This window comes from Sinohyriopsis cumingii, chromosome 1 (genome assembly GCF_028554795.1).
Source record: "Sinohyriopsis cumingii isolate HCF-2022 chromosome 1, ASM2855479v2, whole genome shotgun sequence".
NCBI lineage: Eukaryota > Metazoa > Mollusca > Bivalvia > Unionida > Unionidae > Sinohyriopsis > Sinohyriopsis cumingii.
Window position 1 is genome coordinate 14,043,190 of NC_142961.1, and position 19,254 is coordinate 14,062,443.

At 32.8% G+C, this 19,254-nt stretch overlaps 1 protein-coding gene across 3 annotated transcripts in view; it reads right to left on the minus strand.

Moving 5' to 3' along the window:
* The window catches only part of LOC149806441 (inositol monophosphatase 3-like), a 40,421-nt gene extending 23,644 nt beyond the window's left edge, over positions 1 to 16,777 (minus strand). For all 3 annotated transcript variants that reach the window (XR_016420237.1, XR_016420236.1, XM_089953362.1), the window contains exons 1-3: positions 16,140 to 16,777; positions 9,635 to 9,794; positions 5,906 to 6,013 (exon numbers count right to left, since the gene is read on the minus strand). Coding sequence is in view for 1 of the 3 variants with exons in the window: in XM_089953362.1 (XP_089809488.1) it covers positions 5,906 to 6,013; positions 9,635 to 9,794; positions 16,140 to 16,463 (592 nt within the window). In the remaining 2 variants the exon portion in view is untranslated. The remainder of the gene's footprint in view (positions 1 to 5,905; positions 6,014 to 9,634; positions 9,795 to 16,139) is intronic.
* Positions 16,778 to 19,254: the final 2,477 nt, after the last annotated feature.

A 19,254-nucleotide genomic window follows, 5' to 3' on the forward strand; every position in this document is an offset into this window, starting at 1 on the left:
GTCTTCTGCAAGATGCTGGGTTATCAATGTCTATATACAAAGTACTAGACTGTGTTACTTTAAAATCTGTTCCATTGTTTCATTTATTTGCAAAATTCCCAAGTTGGCTTCCATATGTCAGTCAACTTACTTATATATATATATATATATATACACATTCTACGTGTTGGTGTTGTTTATTTTATAATTTATATATATATATATATATATATATATATATATATATATATATATATATATATATATATATATATATATATATATATATGTATGTATGTATATTATCAATTGTATACCACAAGCTGTATAAATGTTTCATTAAAGCCTCGTTTCCTTTAATGAAAAATTTATGATTAGTATATCATTGATACAGTGTACACACTATACATATATTCTGTTTACATTACATAGAAATACAAATATCTACCGTCTGAACAAAGTTAAAATATGCTCCAGGCAACTGTGTATTGACCGAGTGAATGAACTTCTCACATGCCTGCAAGTGTGTCCACTATAAGATGTAGTAATATGCCTTTTCTTCTTGTTCATAATCAAATTTGCAAATTGATAAGTTGATTGTTGTCTTTTTGTTTCTATTATTGACATCGATTAAATCAATATAAGACACTTATTATTTAAACATGGAAGATTGTTTTTATGAAGAAAGTAGAGCCCTATGAACACATTAGCTTCTTGTACACACTCAATGCTTAGACATTCATGTACTGGCATATGGAAGTTAATGTGGAATCGAAACTAAGTGAAATGACTAACCATCAAGAGGTAATAAAAATATTTTAATATATTTACAGTTGACCTAAATTATTATTCTGCTTTTAATTAATATTACTATTGACAATAAAATTCTTTCTCTCTCTCCTTTTCTTGTGGATGGTTAACTTTACCATCACTGATATGTCCCGAGACATTGTCATATGACACAAATAAAAATCCCCAAAGCTCGCATTTCCACGGATTTTGTATTTTCATATTTAATTAATAATTTGACATTATAATAGGTTTAAGAAACAACAACAAATCATTAATTACATTATAGTACGTGTGTCTAATAATCAACAAATTTAACTAACAGTGTCGATAGGCTATTGCAACTATGTATCACTGATATTATGAAAACTGTAGATAGATCTCAAAGAAAGTGTAAACATACTGTTTTGACGAACCATATTCTTGTAGGTTACTTAGTACAAGTTCAGTTTTAAAGTTTTCATTCAGCCCAAATTGTTTTTCTCTCTCATTCCATATTTCTGCATATATTGCCCCTTATGCATGATAGGGGAGAGGGGAACGGAAATAAGAAAGGTCTGCAATGAAATTGTGTACTATGTTAAATTCATTTAGAAAACAGAGAGTATTAATACTTTTATTGTTATTTTCATACGTCATTAATGATTAATAAGTGGAAATTCATCATTGATCTATAGACCTGCAGTTGAAAGAATGTTTATATATTCGTATTATTGCGCGATGGGCAGATCACAATTTGATATACCAATAGTATTGGGTGGCCCCGCGTGGCCGAGTGGTTTAAAGCGCTCACCGTTCTGGATCACTGCCATCTCACCTCTGTCTGCGTTGGTTCGAGTCCAAGGCTTGGCTAGCACAGGTATGTGGGAAAGCTTGCCAGTAGCTTCTCGTGGGCCAGTGGTTCTTCCCTGGGTTTTCCAGGGTTCTTCCACCACCAGTTATACTGGCCACCATGTATAGCCTATCTTGTGCTGAAAAATGGCGTTAAACCCTAGAACAATAACAACAACCAATAGTATTGGTATATCAACAACACTTTAAAAGCCATGTTATTTTCAATGCATTTAGTGTGTGTGTCTGTATATATATATATAGAAATCAAAGTATACAAATCATATGGTGAATAACAGTCCTTTCAAGTGCACTAGATCCAGCAAGGGATCACATGTGTCAGGGATTGATTAAGATAAATGCAATAAACTGACATCAAACAGTGCTAAACTAGTATCTAATTAGCCTGAGCACTTTTGACTCTTGAATGAGTCTTTTTCAAAGGCAAATACAAAACATAGTCAAGACAAACAAATAAAACAGAAAATCCATTGTGTTTGCAAAACTGTACATGGCTGTTTCTACAGTAATTAAACCTTTAAATGTACTGTATTTCAGATAGTTTATTTCAACTTGTTGAGCATGCTGGAAAATATCTGTATTGACCTAGAAATCAATGAGCCATAACGACATCTGTTATTTTATGTAAGCACAAATTATATCCTGGATATTATATTGTTATAGTAGTAGTTATAGGCTACTAAGCAAATTTAGAGAATTATTTAAAAGAAAATGTGTCAGCTACAAAAGATAATTTTATTTGTACATGGCTGTCTTTTTCTAGTCTTCTTGGTTTAAACTGTTTGGTTTCAATGTCCTAAGGCGGCATATCCACATATCCAGTAAGATTCATTTACTTTATATATATATATATATATATATATATATATAAAGGGTGTCACGCTACCGATTTACCGGTAAATTGTGATACAAAATGCCAGAAACGGTATATCGTGATACGAGTATAGTAATACTTTTCTTCACCAACATTAGCCCATCCGGAACTAGTTTTGAGCACACAAATGTCTTTTAATAGGTTTAACATAGTTACCAAAATGGCAGCTTCTGTGTATGAGCCAGTGAAAACCCAAGAGTCCTGTTTAGAATAATCTTTCACTAAAAGGGGAGTTTAGCACTAATACAATTGACAAAACTGTCGCAAAACTGTCACTGTGTGTAATATGTTCAAAACTTTAATCAAGCACACAAGTGGTATGACAAACCTCTAGACTCATTTAAGGCATCACCATCCATCAGTACTTTCCATAAGTACTGTACTACAGAGTGACACAACCTCTAATGCAACAGCCAAGGTTCCATTAAAAGTGTACATACTGTTTCAAATCAACAACCAAAGATTGCGGATATGCTAGGTGGACAGACTAAATACAAATCTTCATCACCAAGGTCCACAGCTATCACTCATGCCATTGCTAGTTTCACGATTTGTGGCCTGTAGAGTGTTGTATCAAGCAAAGGCTTTTTAACATGGCATCGGTGCTTGATCCATATGTTGTGCCATCTACACAGGTCTTCTCTGAGAAAATTATCCCAGATATGTATTTACATGTTAAGGAAGACATAAAAGCATGCTTGCACTTAGCATCTAAAGTTGCATTAACAACTGACAGTTGGACTTCCAGAGCAACAGAATCATATGTTACAGTAAATGCATGTTTTATTTCTCTTGATTGGAAACTTCAGAGTTATGTACTACAAACACTGGCACTACCTGAGAGTCGCACAGGTGCAAATATTGCTGCAGTTCTGTTGTCAGCTGTTAATGAATGGGGAATTCCATCCAATCCTCCACCAGTAACTGAAAATGCTTCAAACATGGCTGTCGCAGCATCAGAAGCAGTATGTAACCCATATATTGGTTGTCATGCACACACTTTAAATTTAGCTGTTCAGGAAGGCCTGAAAATCAATGATGCTAGCAGACTTCTTGGTAGGATCAGAAGATGGTTTCATTTTCTTCTTCATATTTTTTAAAATGCAAGGAAATTGCTGATTTTTTCAGTATAAAATATGCCAAATTAACATTCAAGTCATAATGCTATCAATGACCAATACATATCACAATATAGACATGCCATATTGCAATACATTTTTTGTGGCAATACTCACCCCATATGTATGTATGTATATATATATATATATATATATATATATATATATATATATATATATATATATATATATATATATATATATATATATATATATATATATATTCCAGGGTTGAATTGTAATGTTTATAAAATAACCTTTGTATTTGATATTCTCTTGGCAAGTTCAAACAATGAGTTCATTGCTTACTACCATTTGTATTTATTCACCACCTGGGCTTCTAAGTTGTTGCTGTTGTGGAGTTTAATGCCATTTTTCAGCACATGATAGGCTACGCATAGTGGCCAGTATTAATAGTGGAGGAAGAACCCAGGAAAACCCTGGGAAGAACCACGATAAGCTACTGGCAAGCTTTTTCACATACCCACACTGGCTGAATCCTAGACTTGAACCCAGGCAGACAGAGGTGAGATGGCAGTGATCCGTAATGGAGAGCACTTTAGACCACTCTGCCACTCCAGGGCCCCCTGATATAAGTTGACATTGATGTCTGCAGGGTAAATATTATACAGGCATTAGCTTGCTTAATAATACTTTCTGTAACCGATGCCAGTAAAAAGATTTGACATTAGCACTCACAGAAAATTTATTTTCAAATAAAGATTTTTATTTGCAAGATACTGTCATATAGTTAACCTGGATATAATACAATCTTGGTTATTGTGAACCTTACACAATGTCATGCATGAACAGCAGGTGCCTTCAAGAAATTGGTTGATATTACTCCCTCCCTCTCGCTCTCTTTTGTGATTTTGTTGTATCCAGTTTTCAGTCTGATAACACATGCAATCCTTTAAGCACAACCAAACACACTATAGTATGCATACATTATATATACACTGAATTCATGGATATATTTTTTGATGAAAAAAGAAGAGGAATAAATTATAACAATAGAAGATTTGTTTCTTTCATCTATATTTAAATAAGCATTTGTTTATTTTACTTCAAGATGTAGTGTGTGTGTGTGTGTGTGTTAGGGCTGTGTGTAAATTCAACACATATTTATTTTGATTCCTAAGTCTTGGGACATATGACCAAGATGAGAAAAAGTTTCACCGTAAGTTTTAAAAATAGGGATATGGTAAATACAGTAATATAAATTGTAACTTGCACATCACTGAACCTGCCCAAGATCTTAATACAAGCAAATATTCCAAGTTTAGATGAACTCAGATCTGAACATGGCCACAAGCTCAGCCAATCAGATGCAAATTCAAATAATTTATATGCAAAGCTCTTGCTAATATTCAAACTTGTTGGAGACGCTTATAGTATAAAGTTCTATTCAGAATATGATAAAATAAAAACCATGAATTACAGAGTGGTAAGAAGCAAATGTTGTTAACAGATAACAGACACATGGCCATGCTGAATGCTAATTGGAACATATGGCCGGATTGGGTTATTATCCCTATAATTTCCCAAACCTCAGAACTGTTTATCTGGGAACTGGCATACAAAATCTCCAGAATTTCTGAAGATTGGACAATCTACTCTAAAATGAGATTGTACTCTAATTTGAGATTGTGATGAGATTTATTATGATGACCACTGCTTACATGTCATGATGAGCATTACTTACATGTTATGATGAGCATTACTTACATGTTATATGAGCATTACTTACATGTTATAATGAGCATTACTTACATCTTATGATGAGCATTACTTACATGTTATAATGAGCATTACTTACATCTTATGATGAGCATTACTTACATGTTATGATGAGCATTACTTACATGTTATGATGAGCATTACTTACATGTTATAATGAGCATTACTTACATCTTATGATGAGCATTACTTACATGTTATAATGAGCATTACTTACATCTTATGATGAGCATTACTTACATCTTATGATGAGCATTACTTACATGTTGTGATGAGCATTGCTTACATGTTGTGATAAGCATTACTTACACAATGTGATGACCTTTACTTACATGTTGTAATGAACATTATGTATATGTTATGATGAGCATTACTTACATGTTGTAATGAACATAAGTTATATTTTGTGATGAGCTCTACTTACATGTTATAATGAGCATTACTTACAAGGTGTAATGAGCATTACTTACAGGTTGTGATGAGCATTACTTATATAGTGTAATGGGCATTACTTACACGTTATGATGGGCATGGTATGATGATCTTTACTTACATGTTTCTCCTTTCCCACCATTTAAGAATGGCTTATGAATAACACCTATTGTAGGCTGTCCTTTCACTGCCACACACACCATTGTTGTCACATATTGAGTTAGATCTTCTGTCAACAAAGTGTTAATTAATTAAACAACTGCAGTTATTGATGCAACCAAGGATTAATGTTTTATGCTGCATAAATCTGAGATTACAAATGAACACTGGGGTACTCCTGTTATAGTTTTGAGAAATAAAATTGTGGCCTTCATTTGCTTAGAAAAAAAATAGCCTTGCTATTATTTATAGAAAACAAGAGTGTAATCACCTGCACTTTCAGTAATCTTCAGTAGTCATTGTATACATATTGATAAAGAAATAAATTCAAACTAAAGCCACAACCTGACCCCTTTTCCAATTATAGATTTTCTGACAATCTTTTATCTTTATATTTGAACATTTAATCACTTAAAATTTGAACTTTTAGTTGGCACTATATGGCTAGTACTGTGCTGAGATGATGTGAAACCAACTATCTAATATCTACCTACTGTGTTTGGATGCTGGAAAGGACAACAAAAGACAATAAAATATTTACAAAAAAACAAACAACGTATTATCTTCTATCATATGAATGTAGAGGTAATAGGTTAATAAAAAACAGATTGATGTTATTTTTGTATTCATTTTTTTAAATACCATTTCTTTTAAAAATCTGCTAGAAAAGCTATTTTCATCTTCAGCCCCAAGATGTCACATTTTACTGGGTGAAAATCACAAGCTCTATGTAATCTTGGTGTGACAGGCAGTAGTTCTATGTAATCTTGGTGTGACAGGCAGTAGTTCTATGTAATCTTGGTGTGACAGGCAGTAATTCTATGTAATCTTGGTGTGACAGGCAGTAGTTCTATGTAATCTTGGTGTGACAGGCAGTAGTTCCATGTAATCTTGATGTGACAGGCAGTAGTTCTATGTAATCTTGGTGTGATATTTCTGGACTTGTATAGACCTTGTTTTCAGGATTATTCTGGATTCAATTCATAATACTGTAAGTTTCTTTTAAAATTTTTTATTTAATAACTTTGATAATTAAATTACTTGTTAAATTCTACAAAACTTAGTTTACCTTCTTTCTATTACTTAGTTTATGACAACATAGTTGTAACAAAATGCAAAAGTTTATCTTAAGCCAGTAAAACATCAAAATGTAGGCAATAATGACATTATTTTGTGTTAATGGTGCAGTACTCTTCAGGAGTATATACCTAAAGGGTGCTAAAATTCTTTCTGGTTATGCTAGTTTGATGATTCTAGCATTAACAAGAGTCTGAAAGATAGACTTAAAACACAAAATATAACCAAAGTCAGTTAAGCATGAAATATAGGTCATAGTGGCATACTTTTATGATGAAGGTGTAGTATTCAAGATGCAGCCCTTTGCCAACTTTCATGAATCCATGTACACCAGTATATATGCTGGGTGCAAAACACCTACTTGGTCATATGCTAATTTCAAAAACTTTACACAAGCCAGTAAAATGTGAAATGTAGGTCACAACATCCTTTGTTTGTGGCAAACGTGTGGTCCTAAAAGATATATACAATCACAGTTTGATGGTTCTATCATGAATAGAGTTTGAGAAATAAATGTCAACTATAAAACTTAATCAAAGTCAGTGAAACATGAAATATAGGTTATAGTGACCTATATATATGATAAAGGTGCAGTAGTCATCAAGTTGCATCCTATGACCAACCTCCACAATTCTAAGTATAATGGTATTTATATGTTATGCACACAAAAAATCTAACCTAAAAGCAAAAACTTAACCAAGAATGTACATGTTTGTAGCAATTTAACCCCCTCCCTTGGGTGTATGTGCTATGAAATCTACTCAGAACTGTTGCCTAGGACAGTTGTTATTAATCAAGCGTGTACATATGTACATGTTGTTATCCACGCAGATACTGATACCGAACAGTGGCTTAACCTCCACTCAATACAGATATCCATTTTATTTATTACCCACCCACCCAACAAACAAGGAACAAATTATCTTCAAAAAATATCCCAGCTCAAAAGACAATACCAGCCCACCTATTCTCCAAATCATATGGATGGTCTCTAACTATCTGTAATTGTAGTTTTACATTCAATACCCCAGAGTTCCTGCAATGGAATTAAAGTTCCATAACAAAAAATTGTATTTCTGTGTAATTAATAATATATATTTTATAGCACTCTGTGATAATGGGGTGTAAGAATAAATTTTCTCTCTTTGTATCTTCCTCTCCTCCTGTTTCCTAATAACATTTAAGTTTACTTCAAAATGATAACTTAGTTATTCATAATGTCACTGTAATTATTACTGGATGAAACTACATTCTATTGTATTTTGTTTCTGTTTCCTATTCATATGCTCTATGCCAGTTTAATTAATAGATAGTGTGCACTGTAATAAGTATACATTTTTAGGGCTGTGTTAGTAGTTTGATGAGCAAATACCGGTAATATGTATAATCAGTGTCTGGTTAATCAACAATTTTCTGTATATATCCACATAAAATTCAGTGTATTTCAACTACTAGCTGTCATTACAAACTTTCTGGTTAAAAGAATTGATATTAATGTCAGATTTGACATTTTGGCATTCTCAAGCACAAAACAGACTTATGAAAGTACTGTATTATCACACATTTATGCCATGGGTTTTACATACCCCACACCCCCTATGTGGTATATTTTAGTGAGCAGGCTATATCAGTTCTTTTTCATGCAGCTGGTAATTGGCTTCTTTTTAAATTTATACAGCTATGTTTTTTAAATGTTTTTTAAACATTCTTTATGTTAAAAAGAATGATAACAGAAGAAAGACTAGCAAGGGTGCCAGGAAGTCAATTCTAGCGATGCCTATCGAAATACAAATGAAATGCAATTATCTTTTAAAGAAATCAATCAACATGAGAAGTTCAATAGTGCTGTTTCTTTGCGTAATTAAAAGTAACACCATTTCATATATAAAATGAAATGATTTTATTTAGTATTTTATTAGTACATATACCTTATATTATTATACTACTGTTATACTAGTTGTCCAACACATTGGTGTTTAACAGAAATACTAAAATACATTTTTATAAAGTTCATTCTCACTGCTGGAATTGCTGTTAAATCCATGGAAGCTCTCATATGACTCCTCATCCTTTAAAATCTCTATTACTTTTCTAAGACATGCTTCAGTAATCTACATGTCATCTTCATCAGTCCGTGTCAGATTATGTTAGGGTTAGTGCTGGATATAAGTGTGGATGGGATGTACATGTACTAAGTATTTATTTTTTTACACGATTAGTGAATTTATGTGGGGCATATATGTGGGGCAAGTCATATGTGTGCACAAGGTATGTGGTGAAAATACAAAAAGCCAAACCAATTCATTTAAATTGAGAACACAAACTCAGAATTACTATGATAGTACACCACCAATTACCATTAAAATGAATAAAGTTGTATGCCTGTGGGATACATGTTAATAAACTAAACTTTATTTGGGCAAAACAACCATTCAAAATACAAAAGTATATAAATTTTTAATACAGTGCCATGAAATGGAGGATATGTCAGAAATCTGAAATTAAATAATATAAACAAACTTTGTGATTGAAATGACATTTAACATAAAACTTTTGCAATGGAATAGGTACTATCAGCAGGCTAAAATTAGGTTTATGTATCTTATTTAATAACCTGTGTATTCCTGTGTTGCATCAAGGGGATCTATCCACATTGTCACATCCTTGGCAATAATTGATTGGTCACTGAGATGTTCTACTTCAGGAATTTTCTTGTTTACATCTGGAACTCTTTTGAAATCAACAGGCTGGCTCTCGTGCTCCTCCGAGATAACCTTCAAAATTTAAGAGTTCTTATTAATTCAACAATTTTTCAAGAAGTAAAATAAAATTTTGGCTTCCTTAAACCACTTACTAAGAGATCCAATAAACAAAGATCCTTCTATTGAAACAACAGAAACCCCTTCCCAATCCACAAATTAAGAGCTGACAAAAACTGCATATTTTGCAATTTGCAACCATCCACCCTGCCTGAAAATGAATTATAGAACAGTATCACATTTGCAATATTTTATATCACTCAATCATCAAGTACAACACATACTAATAAAAAAGTCAGTTTTACTGAACAGTGTATTGGTAAGCCATGCAATAAAAAGACAAATACAAGTTTACTGTAAATGTTGTACTCCAACCACATCAAAAGTAGCAAGGTTTACCCAAAACAGAGAAAATATTCCTTGATTTAAGTTTCTCCTCAAGCAATGCCTCCCCCAACAAAACAGAAAAATGCTAAGTTTAAATTCCCAGGGATATCTCACAGTATGATTTTATTAAAAATATCACATGTATGGGAATGGTTTTATTAGAGCTCTCTGTTGGCACCAGATAATGGAGGTCCTGGACTATATACCTTCTGGAACCGATCTCTCAGAAAAGTGAAGAATGCTCCACTGTTTCATCAGTATATGCGATTCTTTAATTGCAAAAATATGACTGACAAAGGACTTCAGATTTTCTCTTTGATTCAATATGGAGAGTTTTTGATGCTCATGAATCATGTTGGGGCTTCAAGTTGTTTTTAAACATGCTGTCTTGATGAAACACTCAGTGCTATAGTTCTGAGAAAATAATGCACTGGCCTGTTGACTATATGAAACACTCAGTGCTATAGTTCTGAGAAAATAATGCACTGGCCTGTTGACTATATGGTGAAACTATCTGGAAAACTGCAATTATGTTAAAGCTACAGATCTGAAACTGTACAAGTTTTATAGTACAAGCTGCATGACTGATCCAATAGGCTTTTGACCAACCCCAAGCCCACATGAAAAAACTGAAACTAAGTCAATGGCATGCCACTGATACTCACGCTTCCAAGCCTTACAACTAAGGGTATCCCCTGACCCAGGAACCGATTTTGCAACACTAAATGCAAATTTGTGTGATCAGTAGCATAGATGTTACATGCATAATATAAACATGATTATGTATATTACTTTATATTTTCAGGTAATCTGTGTAATACCTCTTTCAATCGGGTAATATATACATTATATAAAATATAAGTAATAAAAATAATACTGAAATTTGGTTCATTAATTTATACATATTCACCAGTTTACATGAAAAATCAAAGAAGAAAGTATTTGACTTTGTTAACTTTCCTTTTCACTGGCATAATACAACAGTATAAAATACAGTACATAACATGCACAAAGTAACTTAAAGGGTTCAGCATCAATTACGAAGTCACTTCTGCTAAATTTCCAGGAATAGCCTTTGATGTTGGGTGCAAGACTTTTATCCTAAGATTAAGTGTGGAAACTATATTGTCTGGATCTTGAATTGGGTCCAAAGAACAGGTCGGTGGTGCCTGGATCTGATGTAGTGGGTTCTATCTGCCTGGAATTAGTACTGGATTCAGTAAAGTATTAGTACTGGATTCAGTAGAGTATTAGTACTGGGTTCAGTAGTGTATCATATCATCAGTATTCAGAGAAACAAATGTTAGTTGTGTATTAGTTGAAAGGATTTAATTTAATTCTTCACTTGAATTACAAATTACTCATTAATACTTTTTGGACTACAACTATTCTGTGATTAATGTGAATTCATTTAAGGACATTTTGGATTAAACTAGCGTGATAAATGAAAACACACCACCACATTCTAGGCTACTGATACATCAACACATTCAAAATTGGAATTCCTTCAGATAACCACTGGAATTCATTTGAAACTGTAAACTTTTGGAGTTGTAATAGCACTTTTAGGACTAGTTGTGACCTAATTCACAATACCATAAGTTATTTTTGAATTTTCACTTTGTATCCAAGGGAAATAAATTATTTCTTGAAATTTACTAAACTTTGAGGTTTCTGCTCTTTTCTGTTACTTAGTTCAGGGCCACAGACTCATAATACAATGTTAGGAGATGTATTCTTCTCCTCAGAAATGTAACCAAATTTCTGATTCTTTGGAGTTGGAAGGATGTAATGGTGATCATTGGCAGGTTGTGTTCAAGACTAAGAAAAGGAAATATATTTCTTTAAGTTATTGTGACTGATCACAGGCCTTTGAAATTATATTACTACAGTAAGAAATATTGGAGGGAAAAATTGAATAAAAGATCCTATCCGGATATACCTGTATTGAATAGACAAAGTTATCAAGAGTTTCCCTTTCCATGTGCAATATAAATATTCATAGATATTTTTAAAAACTCATTCTAAATATTTCTACAAATCATACAATGCCTAACAGAATCAATGCAAATCATCCATCTGCCTGACTGTAGCATGACTGTAAGGAGATTGTCATTGTGAATCAAATATCAGACAAATCTGTGTTACACCATATCCAAAGTCAATGTTGCATGATCTGTGCCGCAAAATGGTCTCCCTTTGTTATTTACATGTGACCAAGTTCACAAAATTACATCAAAACATCAAACAAATTAAACAAATTTTCATTTTTTTTCAGTACAAAATTTATTTGTAAATAAAAAACTGCACTGTTTATAATTTAAAAAATGATGATGTTTATAACTTTATAAAGATTTATAATTTAAATACTGTATTTACCATATATATTGGGAGACAATATTATTTTTTTTCTGTCCCAGAACTTATGGTGAAATTTTTTTTCACCTAGGTCATGTCCCAAGACCTAAGAAATGAAATAAATTTGTACTGAATTTGTGCCCCCACCCCCATTGCAGGTTGAAATAAAATAGATAAACAAAATGCTTATTTGATAATAAAAAGAAAGAAACTAACCTTATATTGTTATCATTTATTCCTTTGTTTTCAACATGAGCATTAAAGAATAAAATATATCCATGAAATCCGTATATGGTGTATAGGCTTCCATACTTCAGTGTATATTTTGTGTATGTCCAATAATACATGCCACATTGTTCATTGACATGAACATTGAGAAACAAATTGTGTTTGGTTATGCTCAAAGGTTTGAATATATTATCCAACTAAAAACTTAATCCAAAAAAATTGCAAACAAGAGGGAAATAATCAACCAATATCTTGAAGACAATTGTTATTCACGCATGACACGGTGTTGGGTGCAAAATAATCAAGACTGAATTATATCCAGGTCTACTGTATGACAGTATCTCACAAACAAAAAAGTCATTATTTGAAAATACATTCACTTCAGTGTAAGTGACAATCCTTTTGCCAACACGGATTAAAAAAGTATCATTACTATTTACCCACAGATATCAATGATCCTTTGTATTAATTGTAACTACAGATGCCAAGCACATAAAAGCCCAGGTGGTGAATAAATACACCTGGCAATGAGCAGTAAACTCCTTTGAACTTACTGACACGACATCAAAGACAAAAGTTATTTTTATTACAAAGCAAGCCAACCTCAGAAGCCAACTTTGGTTCCTTTTTATTTTAAAGGATATCAATATGAAGGCTATTTTATTGCAAAGCAAGCCGACCTCAGAAGCCGACTATGGATTCTTTTAAGAATGGCTTTTTTTTTTTGAATATACAAAGATGGTCGAGATATGGAAGCAAATCTTTGGTTCCTTTTCACCAGTATTCAAGGGAATTTCGAAAATAAATTGAAACAATGGAACAAATTTTAAAGCGACATAATACAGTGCTTCATGCATGGACATCGATGACATTCACCCAGAATATATGGGGAAAATAAAATCATGTGATGAATTCATGAAGGCCTGAAGAGAAGCAGATGATTTTTGCAAACGAGGGGGAAATAATCAACCAATATATTGAAGACAACTGCCATTGATGCATGACACAGTGTTAGGTGCAAAATAACCAAGACTGAATTATATCCAGGTCTAATGTATGACAGTATCTCGCAAATAAAAATCATTATTTGAAAACACATTCACTTGAGTGCAAGTGCCAATCTTCTTGCCAGTATGGGTTACAAAAGTATCATTACTATTTACCTGCAGACATCAATGCTCCTTTGTATTAATTATAACTACAGATGCCAAGAACATAGAAGAACTGATGGTGATTAAACACAACTGTTGGTGAGCAGTAAACTCCTTCTTTGAACTTACTGACAGGACATTAAAGACAAAGGCTACTTTTTATTACAAAGCAAGCTGACCTCAGAAGCTGACTTTGGATACTAACAAGCCATTTTTTTTAAAGGATATCAATACAAAGGTTACTTTATTGCAAAGCAAGCTGACATCGGAAGCTCGCTATGGATTCTTTAAAGTGTGATGATTTTTTTTTTTTCATATACAAAGACGCCCGAGATATGGAAGCTAACTTTGGTTCATTTTCACTGGTATTCATGATAATTTTCAAAATAAATTGAAACAATGGAACAATTTTTAAAGTGATACAATATAGTGCTTCGTGCATGGACATAGATGACCCAGTGTTGCACAGAATATTTGAGAAGAAGAAAAAAAAAGATGATGAATTCATGAAGGCCAGAAGTGAACCAGATGATTTCACCAACAATATGATCATTAACATGGATGAAATTCTAGTGTACTTTGTTTGGTTTCCTTTATGAACTGACGAAATGATGGGGGTCAAAAGTGTGAGAATTAGCAAGACTGGTGCAGATTTGACTAAAAAAAAATCAATGTGTCCTAGAGCATACAGTGCACACAAAAATTACTTTTAAAATTTTTACAGTGTCACAATAAATACAGTGTCCCAACATATACTTTAAATATGACTCTTAATGGATTATACTGCAGTGTATGACATATGATTTTGACTTTGGAAATAGTGTCACACCAATTATCTGATATTAGATTCACATTAATTTCTTTTATATTACTTTGGAGCTACCATCCTTACACTCATGTTACCATGTCATATGGATATTTATCATTCATTATCTAAATCAAAGGTATGAGTTGTACAAACATTATGAATGGCATCAAAAAAGTTTACAATTATTTATATTTCAAACTGCATGAGTTAGTTCTGTGCATTGTTTATATCCTTGATACTATTTGTTTATAAAATTGGTAGGGATTACAAATGGAAGGGTATGTGAATACTAAAGTAAGGAACTTGCTAAAGCAATGACATTGCAACTACAGTATTCTCAAACTATCCCATTTGTTTGTACCCCTACTGATTTTAAAAACAGAAAGCATCAAGGATATAATAAATATACAAAATTTATAAATTTTATTCATTGACTTATAAGTTCTAACCTAACTGTCCCCAGGGAGTCGTAAACAGTGTCAATTTGTTGGTGTTTCAATCAAAAGGGATTTTCTTTAGAAATGTAGTCACCATATTTGTCAATCCATATTTTCATGCAACAAATGTGATGTAGTTTTGTACCTTTGAAAACTTCAATAATTTCGCATCGACCCCAATAATTATTTTTTGGAGGTTGAGGTCTAACTGCCTAAATAAAGGTGCTGTGTAGCTTGTTCCAGTATTGATTAACATTGTAATAAGAAGTCAAATTTTCAGGAATATGTTACTTGGCAGCCTTTATTGATGCTCTTCTACAAATTAAAGTTATAATGTTTCAGTCAGACTTTACTTACTCTTGTGTCTTTTTTCTCATAGATTCAAATTCTCACACAAGCAAATGGACCGGTTTTAAAGTTCTGCTGCCTACATATCAGTTGTCTGGAATGTGATGGAAGCTGGGAATGCAAAAACCGAATTAAGTTGAAATATGTTTCTATAACAAAATGAATAAAAATATAGAAGAAAGTGTTTAGATAGCTTCGTTTCATTGAAGATAACCATCATCCCTGAATTTATTATTTAAAAAAAGACATTAGAGTAAGTCAAGTCTGACTAAATGATTATGACTTTAACAGATAAGTGTTGATATGGGCTGCCAAGTCTGTGAGACAGTCCTGAGAATTTAACTTCTCATTCCAATTCAAATTCTCGCACAATCGAATGGACCTGTTTTAAAGTTCCGTTGCCTATATTTCGTTATTGGTTGCCAGTTGTGCGAGATATTTCTGAAAATTTGACTTTCATTACGATGTTAGTCGACATGAAAACATGCTACACAGCGCCGTTAGCTAGGCAGTAAGACCAAGACGCCTAAAACATAGATATCAGCGTCGAGGTTTTACATGTAGGACTAGCGGGTACTAATACTATATCATTAAATTCCAATGAGTTTTCTGAAATACACATTGTTGTAGTTTTATCGAGTACCTTTAGACCAGGAAAAGCTTTTGCAAGACCGTGTACAATGGTCTTGTGGGATTCTAAATCTCCTCTTGTCAACATTTCGTCGGCTCCTTCTTTAGTTTTCCCTTTCGACTTCCCTGCCAAAGTGTTTTCTGCCCTGATTTCCCAAACTTTATCGCCTCCTCTCTTTGCCAATTCAATGCTGACAGACAAAAGTTCTTTCATACTTATTCTTTGCTCCTCTTTGAACCATCCTGGAACATCAAATAAGTACAGAAATAAACATAAACCAACAGCTATACAAACCACCCCTCCAAGCCGGTTGATTTTGACGTTTACAGGTGCCATCTTGGATAAAATTGTCGGCTTCTAATTCCATTTTATCTTACTTCATTATCTTAGTAGGTTTTTTGACGTATTATAGTGAAGCAGTCTTAATATAGAAATGGGCTAAGGGTAAGCAGGATACCAATCAGTTATGCAAACTGTGAACTGGACTAACGGGAACAAAAATCCGGAATAAAAAAAATAAAATATAAAAATAAAAAAAGAAGATGAAAGAAAGACCACACACCCCTCCGCCCACAAACAACTGTGCAATTTAAGAAATGATACGGAAACAAAACCAGTTACTCTTTTATGTACACAAGGACGTATGTTGCACTGGGTGTGAATCCTATTGACAGCCATATCGAGCAGATTATTTTATTTTCTTACTGACGAATCTGTAGACTATCTTCAAATTATCTTCTGATAAACAAAATTTTTTGTCTATTCGGTTTTTAAGATTTCAGACAAACATATGCCTTGATCTTGGTCATATATGGTATGATAAAACCACTTTAAATGTATTGATCTTCACACCATGAGCAGTCTTCACTTTAATAGGCTGTGTATATATGCAAAATGAAAAACTAGATTGTATAGATATTAATTTAAATAGTATGTCAGGAATGCAGTTATTCACACCACAGAATACTCAATATGGTAGATAAGACTATCAGTGAGAAGAAAAACACAATTTTGTTTCATTCTTTGTGATTTTGACAACGAAATATCTTTTGTTTGTATGAAATTCATTGAGAAATATTTTGAAGCCTGACACATCTCTTTAAAACGTTAAAAAGTTTGAATAATTTTAATATACAAAATATACTGAATTTATTCTCATTTTATTATTTATATTTTGTTTGGGTTGTGTTTATATATTGACCTTGTTTTCCTTTTTAATTTTCTTTCACTGTTTTTAGATTTTTAGATCTATGATATGGGGTTCAATTTGTGTGTCACAACAATTCTGCAGTATTAGGACCAACACGGCAGAAAGATGGATATTAAAATTTTGAATGGCTCTCGAACCCCCAATCAGCAGTGCCGACAACCTAAATACATGAAAAACTCAAAGAAAATATATAACAATTTAATCAATATTAATAATAAATAAACTATTCAAACAATTTCCGGATATAAATATTTTACGCTCCACTCATAAATACATTAATTTAACTTGTTAACAAATGCCTTCTTATTACATCATACGAGAATTAATGCCCTAATGTGAGAGAGTCTTCTTCCAGTGAGTAGTCCCCTGTAGTCATCTGTATCAGTTCTCCTTTTCTCCCTTCTCCTTCCCTTCTGCCCTCTTCCTGTACCGGTCGTTACACTTTCCCCTTATCCCGCCCTCTTCCTGTACATCTTCTTGTACTCCTCTAGTCCTTGTACTATTCTCCTGCTTCCTCCTTTCCTCCTTAAGAGTTTAGTGCCGTCTCTAAGTGCACCCTGGGAGCTTCCAGCGGCAAATGTGTGGGACATACATCCGGTTCTCTCTATAATCCTCTCGTAATCTTCCAATATCTCTCGAACTTCAACTGGCGAACACTGTACCAGGCCCTCTTCAGACACTGACGTACCTCATTCCATACACGGTTTGCTCTACATACAAATAATATTACTCAACGAAGTATTTGTAATTTTATTTCTTCGCGTAAAATTATGTTTTATTGGAGAATAGAACTGTACAGTCAGTTTTATTAGTGGGTATAATCTTGTAATGGGACTATATGTATATTGAATTTTAACACATGAAACTAGATAGAAAAAGACCTATTTTTCCATACATCAAATCATACATCAATGAGAAACGAAGTGTCAAGACATCCCTTGGTTAATATATATTTCCCAACGTAGGCGCATGTAAAGTATTTCTGAATGCATCTTTTCCTCGGGTACAACTTGACCAAATTGCCTATGTAGCAGAAGAAGGAAAAAATACACATCTAGACAAAACAATATATAAAGCGTTCATCTTTAATCAGGAGTGTATTAACTGGAAAAGAGCAATTTCAATGGAAATGGAACCAAGGGCGTACAAAACATTATCATAGTGTACATTTCCATAAATTGTAGCCAATATAACATACAGATTGCATGCACGATAGTGATAGATGCTTTACCCACCTTTTCTCAAGGATGCGTGTACTGCATGTCGGTCCCGTTTATTTCTCTCCAAGTACCCCAGGCACTCAAGTACATATATCAATATTTGTAGTCACCGTAAGATGAGGCAAGTATATGTTACCTTATTCTTTCGAACTAGCAATTTATATATTTATTTATTTTAAAAATCTTCTGAACATAAAATCTACATAATGATGCGCTTTACAGTTTTATAATGAACTAAGTCCATAACTTATTCAGATATAATTAAATTTAATAAATATTAAGAAGGAATAAACAAGAATTAGGAATGAGTAAACTCACATATTTACCAAGCTTATGTTAACAGAAAGTGCGAGTTTGGCCCAATTGTAAATTTATGAAAACAAACCTATAGTAGAGTGTTTACAAAGTGGGTAAATTAAAGATCGGATTTCATGCCAACTTGTAGATTTATGAAATCAATTTAATACTAGAGTGCTTAGAAAATTCGTGTTTTATAAAACACTAGATTACGATTTCTGACCAATTTCTTTAATAACAAAATAAACTGAACTTTTTTAGTAATAAGAAAATAAATATAACTTTTAAAACTAAATAACGACACAGTTATATTGTAAAGAGAGGTGATATAAATATTTCTCGAGTTAAACACAAAAGTAACAATTTCAGAATCAGCAGAAAATGTATATCTGTTTGCATG